This window comes from Amphiprion ocellaris, chromosome 4, assembly GCF_022539595.1.
Source record: "Amphiprion ocellaris isolate individual 3 ecotype Okinawa chromosome 4, ASM2253959v1, whole genome shotgun sequence".
NCBI lineage: Eukaryota > Metazoa > Chordata > Actinopteri > Pomacentridae > Amphiprion > Amphiprion ocellaris.
The window spans coordinates 34,069,413-34,084,383 of NC_072769.1; the positions used below are offsets into that span (position 1 = coordinate 34,069,413).

A 14,971-nucleotide genomic window follows, 5' to 3' on the forward strand; every position below is an offset into this window, starting at 1 on the left:
ACTCACTCAAACAACACTCTCAGCCACACATTAAGGGACTCACTAACCCTCTGAACAACAGGTTTTAAAGGCATGATGTTTTTAAAAATCGCAACCAAGAAACTAAAAACAGCAGCCTCGTTGTCAGTTTTGTTCTGTAAAACAACCAAATCTAAGCATAAAAATTGGGACGCTTCGTCAAAATCTATTTAATCAGCATGTTTCATTAAAAAAAAAATTCTAAAAATAAACCACTGACAGTAACTACATTCAGTTAAAAATTTTCAAAAATTCTGTGCTCCTCTGTGCAACTGTAAAGCCATTAGTGACTCAGCTGTGACCGTGAGTTATGTAACGACATTTCATTATCAAATTTCTTAGCTGAACTGCAGGTCGTGTTAACACAAAACAGAGAGAAGACAATGGAAACAAATAAAAATACAAGTCGCAAAACATCTATGGCATGTAGAGAAACCATTTCTTTCCAGTGTCATAAAAAATGGTAGTGTATACCGAGGTTTTTTATGCCATTATAACTGTCACACTGCACAAAATACATTTTTAGTTCTCTCTACTTCTAGCCATGGTTTTGCAGGACTTTATATTGTGGTGACAGTGAGCCAAAAGTGAGTAAGAATGTGACAGGAGCAAAAAATACCCTGACTCCGCATGGGGTTCAGAGAGTTCCGAGAGCTTGTTATACAGCAAAATGTTCCAGTCTAGAGCTGTATTGTGTGCAAGTGTAAAAATGCCTTAGAAGAAAGTGTTAGCAATGCACACTTTCACCCTTCAATTTCAGTCCAGTTAAACGAGTTGTGAGGGTCCAACAGAAGGGCAAACACAGCAATTCAAAGGATCTGAGGCCTCACTGCTGTAGCCCAAAGGCTACTGTATTTACATGCAAAGCTTAGTCTAATAAGTAGCTAACGCAGTCTGGGTCAGACTGCCTCTTCCTTTAATCCTCTTCCGTTTTGTCTGTCTTGTTATGGCACTTTCGTTTAGACCTACAAGTTATACTTAATCGAGATAAGTTTTTATTGCCTCACAGTCTGTCCATAAATGACATGCAGATAAATGCCACATGTAACACAGCTTTCATTTACCTACACTTGCTGGTGTACATGAACAGAAATGATCAATGATCCAGAGTTAGTTTGTTCAAAACAAGCAGAAAAATAAAGGAATGCGAAAGGGCCAAGAACTGGAGTTCCTCAAATGTCCAGCTGAAGCTGCCACCAAAAGTGAGTGAATCTCCATAGATCTCCATGTTAAAACATTAAATGTTAGAGCAGGAATAAAAATGTTTATAGCCTGGTATGAAAAACGGTTTTAGTGAATTTCCCTGTTCATGATAATTGTACAAGGGGTGACTTTTTACATAGTTCCCCTGTTTAAATGGTGTTCAGGCTTTAAGTTATGCATATCTCTGTTACAAAGTTAAAATCAAGGCCACACTTGCTTTGAATAACAGGTGAGTGTCATCATAGGACAGTCCATGGACCATCTCAGCCCCAATCACCCTCCAATTCTTTGTTCATCTCTGAAATAGCTGGATGTTAGAAGGAGTCCAGCATCACCAAGATTGTGACAGTCAGAGCCACCACAGAGTTTCAAAACTTTTTGTGTTCAGCAGACCCTTTGTTAACGTCACAGAGGGTTTGTCCATGTTTATATACAATGGTTCAGAGCTGCAATGGCAGATGGAATGAAATTTCTGCCAAAGAAAACTCATCTTATTTTTTCATTCATAGTTACCAAACTGTATCTGTAAAGCTACTTTTAGTTGGTTTTTCAACATGATCAGGTTTTACAAGTTAATTGCATATTTCTGGTTGTCTTTTTAATTCTGTTCACTTTTGAAACTGTCTGCTGCCATTAAAACATTCAGTATATTGTTCGTTACTGTTCCTTCGCCTTATAAAGCACGTTTTCAGTTACTAAGAGGCTAATGTCCCCAGTCGTTGATAGTGTCAACAATTCCAGCAGGCATTACACCAACATGGCACATCCTGTTCTTTACCCTGCAGAAACTCTGCTGGAACAGGGCAGGACTAGAGTTCTTTGTCCTTGTGGATTAGCTACAGACCCATACGTTTCCATGGAGCACGGTGGGCCTTGATTCTCTTAATGCCCTCTCTCTCTGCAGCAGGAATCTGAAAGTTGAGGGACTTCAGGGATAGTCATTGTCGTCTAAGCTCAACTACAACAGCACTGTGTTAGTGGTTCATTACTATTCCAGACTCCGACAGTTTTTTGTTTCTTTTTTTTATTCCTCTTGTGGCTACTGAAGTCATTCTTCATCTGTGGATGTGCTCTAGAAACAACTGTCCCTGCAGGCCTGAAACAACAGCGAGAGGGGTATTGTGTTGTGCTTTTGACATTCCACTGTGACTCCCCGAGGACCGACTAGAGACTCTGAGGCTGGACTGCTGTGATAATGGCAGCAACAGCATCGACTACATTTCCTGTTATTGAGATGCGGCAGCAGAAAACAGGTGCTGCTTATTTTCTTTTTCTTTTTTTTTTTTTTTAAGAAAACAGAACCAACTTTGTGGAACAATAAGGAGGCTATCAAGGTCGATACTAATGCACCTTGATGTTTGTGTGCTTTCGGGCAGCTCAAACAAACCCAGTCAGCTGTTGCTGCTGTTGCATAGCCACCGATAGCTTTCTGACAGATGAGTGTCGATGGCTTAGTTGACTTAAACTACAACGGAAGTTCAGCGTTTCCTATTAGAGTACATACTGACAGTGATGTGGTGTGCGTTACACTCTGCTACTCTTTTAATCCAGTGTGTACTGGCCTCTCAAGTTGCATGCAGTCCTCAGCATCATAAATCATTTGGCAGGACATCAGAGCAGAATCCTTAATTATACGTCAAGTTTATTTGAATTGTCCTTAATCACTGTTGCAATCACAACATGCTTCACAATATCCACACACCAAATCAAAACACGGAAAACGACAACACCCAAAAATGCACAACATTCTCTTAATAGACAGCTTTCGATTTATTATTTTGTTGGTGTTGTGGCAGAGGTGGATTTATGATTTAGCAATCAGTAATTGCATTTTTTTTTAAATAAACCTGATAACCTTCAGTTTTACATAGCCGGGTATTTTTTCTAGAGCAGGTAAGTAATAACTGTTACAGGAAAAAATTTATGGATGTGTGATGAGAGCCAAAAAGCTGCCAAGACTCGGAGTACTGAGAAATAACATGTTCAAAAGGAGGGGTAACCGCTGCAGAACAAAAACAGCTGAAGGGCATCTGAGATCCAAACCTGACTTATGCAATACTACATCTAAGCCACAACAGCGTTAGCCAGAGGTTGAAAAAAACTTTGAAGGCACCTGTCAGTGAGCCGAGGGAAGAACGGCTGCATTTCATCCAGACTAAAGGAATGCATTTAAAGGCTTTAAAAGAGGAATGTAGAGCCTTGGTTTTGAGCCTCAAACGAGTAAACTGGTATTCTGAAGAACTGACAGTATCCAAACGGCATAGTCAAGTGGAGAGAGAACACCAAATTCCTCAAAGCTAAATGTCAAATATAATCCCCCAGCAGACGAAAGGGAGAAGCCATTACTGGCAAATATTTCAGAAGCCTCTGACAGAACTAGAGGAAGGAATAACAAGACTGAGCTACGCTAGAGTCCAACACAGTAATACTCATACTATTTGGAAATACCCTGCATGATGCTAATGCCTACCTAATATGCAAAATTTATATACACATGCTGAAAAATTTAAGTATTCGTAACATGAAGAAGCTGATTCCTGTCAGCACAGAGCATACGCAGTACTCTGTGTTAATGCTTCGTGATGGTTTCCCACAAACTCAGGATGTTGCTGTACTGCTGTGTTGCAATGGTGACAGATCAGCTCGAGAAGGAAGTGAGAGGGGAGAGGTTTCACTGGGTTTTCAATAAAAAGAGCCAGCAAGTGTTGTGACGCACCATTAAGTCTGCTCTGCAGTGTCTGCAAAAATACTCACTGCAGAGAAAAAGAAGGGGCAAGATTCAAGATGCACCAAAACTCACCTTCATACTGACTGAAATGTACATTTTGTCCACTTACCAACTCACAACCTAAGTACAGATCCTGATCGAATTGTGTCTTTACTGAACAACAAATAAATATTATCAAGGGACAGGAGCTACAGTCAAACTGCAGGAGCTGCAAATTTCTGATAAAGGTTTCAAACGTACTACTGTGGTAAAACACAGATGCTCCAGCCAATAAATCATTCTCCAGATGAAAGAGGGGGTATATTTATTGGGTATACAGCGCAGCAAAACTTACATTATCATTTTTGTATTTTTTTCTCTGGAAAAGAAACGCAAAAAGTGCTAAAAATGTGACAAATAATGCAATACATGCCGAAAAAAATCGCAATATGATTATTTTTCTGAATCTTGTTCAGCACTTGTCTTACTTTCGTGTTATACTACACAAAGAAAAGTGTTTTTTCTACATCCAACTTATCTGTTGCTGCCCTAGTTTAGAAACACCCAGGGTTACTCCATTAGTTTTCCAAAAGTAAGCCTATCCCATCTACAAATAGCCCACGAGGTGGGTCATCTCCTGCTTACAAATCGTGTACTTCTGCTTTGCTCTGCTTTTATTATAGTCCCCCCCACCCCCTTTGGCTGCATGTGTAGACCCAGGTGTAGGTACCAGAACTCTATTTATAGCCATCTATTTGCCCGCAACTCAATCCAGTCTGTGCTAAGGAGATTTAGTCTTCCTGCATTCTCTTCCTTGCCGGTGTAGAAAGCTGATTTCCATTTAAAGAAAACAGCACACGTCTGGAACGTGGTGTACTAAAACAGCACATGACAGACTGTTAAAAGGGAAGTAATGCTAACACTACCAGCTAACGTCCAGGAGATTGGCAGTTGTTTAAATAAATTAAGAAGGAACATGTGCACATTGCTGAAATTTTCTTTTACCAGTTAAACTGGCTGAATTTGACAGTTGTATAATCAGGCTGCAGGCATGTACTTATATATTATACAGCAGCTGAGGTCAAAACACTGCTAAGTTCATGGTGAAGTGTGTCTGTTTTAACCTCTCTCCACCGCCGTTTTGCAAAAACAAAATCAATCTCACTTTAATGATACAGAGTTAGGGTTTGAAAACATATATAAATCAGTGCTATCATTGTCTTCCAGACCTGGTGTTGTCATGACACTACAGCAGGAAGAGGCGTTAAACTGCAGGGGCTCCAGCAGTTAGTGTTTCCCATTTGCTGGCTGCAGGAGCAATTCACCAGCAAACCCTCTCTAATGTCCAACAATCTCCTGTTCAACAGTACTCTAATAACCACTGACTGGCAACCAAGACATTAACAAGGGGGCATTAACAAAAAATAAAAAAATAGGGACAGAGATGGAAAAATGGGAAAGATGGGGCTGCAAGGCCAGAAAGTACAAAAAGTAAGGCGATGAGCAGACAAATCCAGTCTGTGCTCTGAAGCTCGAGGACGAACGAAAACATGCAGTAAGCCAGTCTCTCACTAAAAGCAAAGAAGGGCACTGAATTTTTTACACTGCAAATGGACCAGCAACACTAAGTCTGCAGAGGGACCTCTGTTTGACATAACAGCACAGCCATGTTGTGTGTTCAGATGATGAGTGTGCAAATGTACACCACGATGAGTGCACGATTCATGAATGAAACCTCAAGATGAAAGGAAACAAGAGGGAAAGAAACATTTTAGAGGGCCTCATGGCATGAGAAGGTGTGATTTATGTCCAAAATTTACAAAATTATCGTTTGGGATCGTTAATCACGGGCTTGTTTAAGGCTGCGATCTGTTTTCACACCAGGGCTGCACAATATGTCACTTCTGCATTGACACTGCAACATGTGCAATAGTCACATAAGGCAGTTTAACTTCAATATGTTACACAACAACTGCTGGTTTTGCTGGCTTGTAGATAAAGAAAACTCACACGGTTCTCATTTTCCATTAATAATGTACAGAGAAGTCTGATAGAACCTAATAACATTTAGGGATTCTTAGAGATGTTTGTACTTTTATTTAAAAGGCACTCGGTTTATTGACATGTAGGCCCTGCGATATTAGTGAGGAACAGGACAGAAACACTGAAGATGAAGATTTACTTGCAAAAAGAATCACAAGTGCAGTTTTATAAAAATATTTCAGCAACAGAGAGGATGATGTTGACCAAAAACAGGTACATTGCCTTGCAATTTCTGGTACTACACAATGGAACAGATTTGTTTGATGATTGAATTCAGCATCACAAAGCTTCGTATAACTAGCATAAAACCAACAGAGTTCCATCCAAAGCAAGAAGCCTTTGCAAGTGTTAACCCATATGAGAAAGGCTCCATGCAGCAAGGAGAAATCACTGAAATCCCTTTTCACCTCGCAAAAGACATAATACCATTTAACACAGCTAAAAAAAGAGGTTTAAAGACATGATCTAGTCATTTAACAAGTTTTATGTAACACTACGAGGCACATAGTTTTGTAAATTGTCATCCCTGCACTGTATTAAAAAATGCAAGCCATGAGTGGAACAGCCATGACTGGAATATCATGCAGCTACACTGGACTTGTGGTTCAGCCAGACAACAGAGCCCTACGTAAGTCTGATGGTCCACTTTACTAATAAAGACTAACAATGGAAAAGTTGCTGTTTCCATTTTCCCTGGATGATCGTATCTGTGAGAACTTAGAAACACAGCTCAGAGAAGATGCTTAGGGCTTCGATAAGAGATATCAAGTCTTTTCTTAACAGCAGACTGCGCAGTAAACACGGTGAAGGCCAAACAAGTGGACAAGACTGCAGAACTCTTACCATAGATTGCCTCTTAAAGTATACTTATGCCATTGCGCAGCCCTCATTCCTCTACAAGTACCTGCTTCAAGTCCATTTACATGATTATAGATGTTACCTGTGACGGTGATGCAGGAACATGAAGTTTCCCCTTCAAAGGCAGCATTTTTAATTCATGAGCCAATCACATGCAAGGTACTTAAGTCTATGACTACCTTCTGAGGATGACCTTTTGAAGCACCCACCTGCCAGCAATGCGTAACTCTGCATCTATAGCATGCAATATTCATGTGTACAGATGGCTGACTGTGACTACAAGTAAAGACACTTACCGCCATGACCAGCTCAAAGGGATGTTTGTACACCCGCACAGGTGACTGGTACTTCTGCACCATGATGGGGATTATAGTAACACCAACAACCTGAACAAGCCAAGGCAGAAAAGGAAAGAATAAGCAATGATCACAGGCATTTGTGAAAGACAGCTGAGGTGTTGGGCTGCATCTGATTCACTCTTGGCATCCTCAGAATAACTGTTGGCCAAATTAAAGCAGTGAAGCTTCATCTGGCACCACAACAGATTGCCGTGCAGTTAAGCAAAGGTGTGTTTTGGGCTGGCTGCTGGGATGATGCCAGTGTTTTTGGTTTTTTTTTTTTATTTGTGTATTTCTGGTTCGCAACCATAAGAACTTGAAAACGGTGTACAGTGATGAACTGCAGAAGGGAAATCTCCTGAGCCGTGACCGGACTGATCAATGGATGCAGCATTTCCCGCTCATTTATCAACACCACTGCAATGTCTTTTTCACTGCAAACTGCTGGGGATACAACTAAGCTAACTTCAGGTGCAGTCTCTGCAGAGGCCGGGGAGTCATAACTACACATGACGAGATGCTTTACGTAATGATAAAAAGGCAGGTACTGTTTGTTCTTTACAGTGTAAACAGCACATTTCACATGCTGGAGAATTTGACCAGGAGTTAAAATATATACCTGCAAATGTAGTCACTGGTAAAACACATGCATATTGTTTAGATAAACCAAACAAGATGTGGTGGTAATTTTGCATGAGTAAAATGTGTGCTTTGGTGTGTGGAGTTTTTGCTCAGCGTGTTATTACATGTCTGTAACTCCTGTTGTGCTGTGATGGGAACATGTCTGCAAGCAGGGGTGTGAGCTAACGTCCCAGCACTACTTACAGAGGGATCAGGGAAGGCAGACTAATAATAACCAGGCTGGGACACAGAGAATCCAAACAGGTCGCTCTCTGCGCAACACAAAGCTAACCACTGCTAACCAACGCTACTGCAACACATATTTACCGTCATGCTTCAGGATCGCTCAGCAACTTAGGAGACACGTCAAAACAACACAATTACTTCAAGTGTACGTTAATTAGGAGGCTTAATTAACACATTTACACCCACTCAGAGTGTTAAGGACATGCTGTTCCCTGACTACTATGTCAACCTATGTTAACTTTTAACTGCATGTGCACTTTTCGTGGTTTCATATTGAAAGTTAGCTTCATGTTTTCTGAACCGTTTCATCTTGGTTTGTTTTGGTTTTCTGAGAATTGCTTAAGAGCAACGTTTAAAACTCTCCATAAAATCTGAAGAAAAAAACTCAAGAATTAAGTAAATAAGATGTGCCACCACCACAGTACTAACAACGTTTGCCACACCGACTTGTTAGCTAACAGAAAGAAAAAACACTGCTGGCTAATTGAGACTAGCCCGTCAGCTAGCGCTAACTTTACAAAACGGTAATGCTTACCGGTGATTCAGGGAACTAAAAGTAATTTGGTTTAGCCTGGTTAGTCGTCCTTGCTTCTCAAAGTGCTCTCCGGGTGAACTCTTTCCATTCCCCTCCTCGGCTCTTCACTCACTTCGCCGGGTCCAGCAGCTAACGGCGGTTAGCTTTGTTGTGCTAGTTGGCCATTTAGCCGGAGCGAGGAGCTAACAGGCTAACGGCGACGGCAGCAGTCTTCCTCGCGGCCCGGTGTTAGGAGATCAACGCCGCTAAATATCCCGAAGAGTCCGCCGGTAAATCGCGCCTTTAAGTGGATGAAGTGTCGACACCGGAGGACAGTTCGCCTCTCCCGGTCCTCTCCTCTCCTCCTCTCCCTGTCATGTCTGTGGACGAGTTGCTCCTCCCCGTTTCGTAAGCTGTTTTTTTTCCAGCGCAGCTCCACGTTCATAAAAACCTTCTGTCCGATGGTGAAGTCAGCTTCAGGTTCGACGGTTAAATGGAAAAGTTAAGGGACACTTAACTTACAGCCCCTTGTTTCGATGGTTTCTCTGTTTTTCTCCTACATTTTTATGATTTGAAACCGTTAGACGTTTTAGGTTAAGAATTAATCCTATCTGAATCACACTTTTACGATTTATGGCAGATTTAACTGCATTTTTATGCATCTCTACCACACTAGACGACTGGTGGATATGCAAGAAATTAAGATTTAGATCAGGTCCAAATCCAAAGACGCTATATGTAACTGGGTCAAATCTGGACTAGATTGTCTCTGAGGGGCTAACAAGTCTTAAAAACATTATTTCTGATTTGTGAAACCTTTGTTCTAGTAGTGAAAACTCCTTCTTTTTTCTCTCTCTCTCTCTCTCTCTCGCATATAGATCGCATTAGAACGGGTCTAAATCCAAAACCATTCTACTTAGAAAGGTCAGCTCTGGACTAGATTGTCCAGAGTGTAAAGAGTCTTAAAAACACAGTTTCTGGTTTGTGAAAGCTTTGATGCATTCGTGAAAATAAAGATTTTATTTTCGTATGGACCATGACAGACCATGTCAGATGTAAAATTTCTACATATAAATAAGTCAAATCTGGACTAGAGTAACTTACAGACAATGAAGATTCTTGAAGACATAGTTTCTGATTCATGAAACTGTTTTTCTATTTGTGAAAATGCAAATAATGAAGGTTTCTTTGTTTTGTTTTCTTTTATGCATGTAGATCACATTATACCAGGTCCAGATCTAAAACCATTCAACCTAGGTGGGTCAAATCTGGGCTAAAGTCTTTCAAACAGTTTCTGGTTTGTGAAACTTTTGTTGTATGTGTGAAAAGGAATATTTTACAGTTTTTTGTTCTTATCTGGACCACGTGTCCAGGTCTAGATGTAAAGCCACTATATATATGTGGCTCAAATCTGGACAAGATTATCTCACAGATTCTTGAAAACGGTGTTTCTGATTCATAAAGCCTTCATTCTATTTATGAAAGTGCTGAAAAGGGGAGATTTTTCTGCCTTCTCACATGTAGACCACAATAGACCAGGTTACTCTTAGAAAGACCAAATCTGGACTAGATTGTTCCTGAGATGCTAAAGACTCTTTAAAACACAGTTTCTAGTTTGTGAAACTTTATTATATTAGTAAAATGAAGATGTTGCTGCTTTTTTTCTCATTAGGACCACATTTAGACCAGGTCCAGATCTAAAACCGCTATAAATAAATGAGTCAAACTTGACTAGATTATGATACAGACACCTGACATTCTTCAATACTCAGTTATTATTATTTGTTAAACCTTTATTCTATTTGTGAAAATGTTTTAAAAGAGGGAGACAGATTTCATTGGTTTTGTTTTTGTTTTGTTTTTTGTTTTTCATCTAGACCACTTCATTAGACCAGGTCCAGATCTAAAACCATTCTACTTCGGCGGGTCAAATCTGATTTGAGAAACTTTGATTCTACTATTGAAAACAAAGATTTTACTGCTTTTTTCACATCTGGGCCACATTAGACCAGGTTCAGAGCTAAAACCACTGTACATAAATGGGTCACATCTGGACTAGATTATCTTACAGAGGCTGAAGATTCTTCAAAACAGAGTTATTATTTGTAAAAACGTTTATTCTATTTGTGACAATGCTAAAAATGGAGATTTCTGTTGTTTTTTTCTTCACCTTGACCACATTAAATTAGGTCCAGATCTAAAACCCTTCTGCTTAGATAGATCAGATCTGGACTAAATTGTCCCAAGGATTCTAAAGGGTCTCTAAAACAAAGTGTCTGGTTTGTGAAATCCTTTTTCTACTGGTGAGTATGCAATCATCTGGACCACATTATATCAGATCTAAAACAACTACACACAAATGGGTTAAATCTCGACAACTTTATCTTCCAACTGAATTTTTTTTTAGACTTTTTGAAACTATGTAGCCCAGATTGGACCAGTCTATAAAACAAGCTTTTACTTCTGTAACTGGTCCAATGAAGTCAACATGCCAAACTTTGAAATTTCCCTTGCATATTCAAAAATCCAAATAAAGGTTTCATAAATCAGAAACTGTTTTAAATAATCATTTGTCTCTCTCTGGGACAGTGTAGTCCAGATTTGACCAGTCTGTAGCAGTTTTAGAACTGGACATTTTACCCAAAGTGTCTAACAAGATTTTACATGATTATAATGTGAAGAAAAGAGTAGATCGGTGCTCAGTCGGAGTTTCCCTTAGTTTGTCCTTTAACTACGAATTTAAGGCCGACTTCAGCGTCTCAGTGTGCCCACATCTGTTGAAGTGAAGGACAAACACCAGGGGACAGACAGCAATGAGCAACTAATCAGATCAAAATGAAGACAACTGTCCTCACGGCACTGCATCAGAGTTTTATTTGAGATAATGTGTAATTAATTACAGTGCAGTCATGAGGGATGTGCAGGGATTATTAGCACTATTATGCAACCAGCTCAGCAGCAGATTAATTACAGTCTTCATCTTCTTCATCACAGTTCAGAGCACCAGTTCCACTGACAGAAAAACAACCCCAGAGTAGGATAGTGCCACCACCATGCTTTACAGTGGGTTAGGTGTTCTTGGGGTTAAAGGCCTCACCTTATCTCCTTCAAACATAGTTCTTCTAATTGTGGCCAAGAAGTTCAATTTTTGCTTCATCTCCACAGAACTTTTCTCTAGAAGGCTTTTTCTTTGTCCATGTGAACAGCAGCAAACCTCATGTGAGCTTTAAGATGCCACTTCTAGAGGAAGAACTTCTCATTTGAGCCTTTCAGGCCACAGTGATGTAAACACTGAAGGCACTGACACCTGTGTTCTAGCAGCTTCTGATTCATTGCAGATCTGCTTTTGGTGATTTTTGGTTGACTCTTGACTATTCTGCCTTTTGCTTTTGTTTAACAATGACAGTGGAGATCTGTCCCATCCTGACCAATAGTCTCTCAGTAGCAGGTGATAATTACTCCACCAAGGAACGCGATGGAGGTACGTGACTCTTGGCATACGTTTGTCTGTCTGTGCACAACATTACTCAAAAACGTAATAACGGATTTGGATGAAATTTTCAGGGAAGGTCAGGAATGACACAAGGACCACCTCATTGGATTTTGGCAGTGATGTGGCTTATAGTCTGGATTCACAGATTTGTTAAGGATTTATGTATCATTGCGAGATAGTGGCATGTAACTATGACAAGTGAACGCTACATCAGCTGCCTGCTGATGATCACATGATCCCGATCCTACTACAATTCGACCACTGCGGAAATGATACAAGGAACAAATGATTAAATTGTGGGGGTGTCTCCGAGTCCCATCATTTCTCGCCATTGCTACATATTTAGGTCACACAGTTCGGTATCCGTACATAACGTACACATGCATAACATACACCTGTGCTCAGCACAAGGTCACTTTGTTTGTGGGTACATCTATATTAAATGGATACATTCTATGTTGCCATGATTTCTGATCATCAGTAACTAATAAAAAAAATGTTGCATTTCTTCAAAAAAGTGCTGCATTTCTGACAATGCCATATGAGGCCTTGGCGGAGGACTGCACTTTCTGAGTGCTTTTCTTGTTTTTTTTTGTTTGTTTGTTTGTTTTTTGCCTTTTTAGGATTTATTTTATAGGACAGTTGAGAGACAGGAAACATGGGTAAAAGAGTGGGGGAAAAACATGCAGCAAATGGCCGTGGATCAGACTTGAACCCCTGACCGCTGCGTTGGGGACTATAGCTCCTGTTTATGGGTCACCTGCTACCAGGGCGCCCAGCAGGTGGTAATTTGTGTTTTCTTCATGATCGTGGCAGTGAGACAACTGTACCATGCACTTCATACTTACAAACAATTGTCTGCACAGAATATATTGGGATCTGTAGCTGCTATAAAATAACTCCAAGTTTCTTTCCTGACTTGTTCAGGTCAATGATTTGCTTCTTCAGATCTGTACTAAACTGTAGCGGTTGTGGGTGACTCTAATGAGTGTATCAAATTGGCCCTAAATACTGTCATAAAACACACATGGAATAAAATGATTTTTGAAGAAATATAACAATTTTAAGCTTAGATTTGGTTCAGTTTCACAACATAGCAGCACATCACAGGTAATTAGTTCACAATCCATCAGAAAGTTCAAAATCTGATCATTTCTTCTGTTTTAACAGTTTCTACCTCTAATAAATGGTGTGTTTTGGTGATTTCTTTAAGACAACACACAGGCAGGTTTCGAGGTTCAGATGATTTATATTGCTATTGTTTAAGCATTATGGTTTTAATAAACTATACATCAATAACAGTGTCTATGTGTCATATTTAATCAGTGTTATGTCTGATTAAATATGACACTGTATTCAATTTTCTACATTGATCATCTGTGTTACAGCACAAACTTTAACTTAACAGGAGAATCAGAAATATTTTTGTTGCAAAAATGTGTTTCAATTTTTATCATAATGCTTGTTTGGTTTATGATTATTATTATTTTTATGTTGATGAGCAGCGCTGCCGAAACCTCAACAGTTTATTTTGAAATTGTGTTGCCACCTAGTGGAGCAGAAGAGAATAAGAAAAGCAATCAATGAATGGATGAACCTACAGTTAACTGGACAGTCTGTCACTACAACTCAGGAAAATAACCTTTCAAAATATGCTTTTCAACTGAAATCACCTGAGCTGTCATTTAACGCCACCAGCAGGCTAATGGCTTCTATTCCACTGAAAATATCCACATTTGCTGGTGGATTTCTACAAAATCTGAAGCATTCATGTTTAGCATTTGTGGTTCTTTTTTTTTTTACACATTTAACATAAAATCTGCACAACATCTGCATTTTAGTCTTTTTTTTGTGAGCATATTATCACAATGTGCCTCAGTAGACCTCACAGAGGTGAGCCAGACTTTTAATTAAGTTCATGTTAAAGGATTGATGATATTTTATATCAATCAATCAATCAAACTTTTTTTTATATAGCACTTTTCATTCAATAAAAATGCAACACAAAGTGCTTTACAACATTAAAAACATTAAATTAAAAACAAGAAAACTCGTCCCTCCCACCCTCGATATGTACATATATACACGCAACTGCACATACACACGCATACACACACACGCGCGCGCGCGCGCACGCACACACACACACACACACACACACACACACACACACACACACACTCTCACCACGGTCTCTCACCATGGCATTTATTATTGATAAATATAAGAAAATATGACTAAAGACAGTCAAAAATCCAACAGAAACATCACTTGAATTAGACTTTACAGCAAAAATGCTACTGCTGGAAGAGATTTTGACAGAAAAACTTCAACTCAACTCAGCCTTCAGCTGATAACTATTATCATCACTGAATTATCATCTGAGCCCCAACACATTTTCAGGTATTTTCTGCTCCTGTTACATTTTTTCTTACTGTGGGCTCATATTTCACTGCCGTATAAAGGCTTGCACCTCTATGGAAACAGCACAACACTTAAGAAGGAGAGAGAACTCAGATATGTCTTCTGTGCTGTATAAATAAGATATAATGCAAAACAACGCTAATCAAAACAAAGCTGATTATTTAGTTTACAAAAACTGAAAACCTGCAATGTCAATGGGCTCTTTATGCTATGTATATTTACCTATTTACATTTTTGTTTCCGTACCTGTCTCCTCTCTGCTCTGTGTAAACACCGCCCATAGTTGAATCAAAAAGTCTCAGATTTTTTGTCACATCACTGATAGTCACAACTGATTCATTAACGTGGATGCAACTTAAAACGTGAATGAAACATGCAGAATAGCGGGATTTGAAAATATGGCAATTTTGAGCTTAGATTCAGTTACGATTCCTGATCGAACAGTCCGTCACAGATGAGCAGTTTAAGCACTACTGGAAAGGCTGAAATTTTGTCATGTAGCCCTT

At 39.5% G+C, this 14,971-nt stretch overlaps 1 protein-coding gene across 2 annotated transcripts in view; it reads right to left on the minus strand.

The window, feature by feature from the left end:
• The window catches only part of si:dkey-237i9.1 (SEC14-like protein 1), a 40,919-nt gene extending 31,988 nt beyond the window's left edge, over window positions 1-8,931 (minus strand). Inside the window, exons 1-2 of one of the 2 annotated variants that reach the window (XM_023284473.3) lie at window positions 8,570-8,931; window positions 7,126-7,215 (exon numbers count right to left, since the gene is read on the minus strand). In XM_023284473.3, the coding sequence (XP_023140241.2) occupies window positions 7,126-7,188 (63 nt within the window). In that variant the 5' untranslated portion in view covers window positions 7,189-7,215; window positions 8,570-8,931. The remainder of the gene's footprint in view (window positions 1-7,125; window positions 7,216-8,569) is intronic. The other variant, XM_023284474.3, reaches the window with a different exon arrangement.
• Between the last annotated feature and the right edge of the window lie 6,040 nt (window positions 8,932-14,971).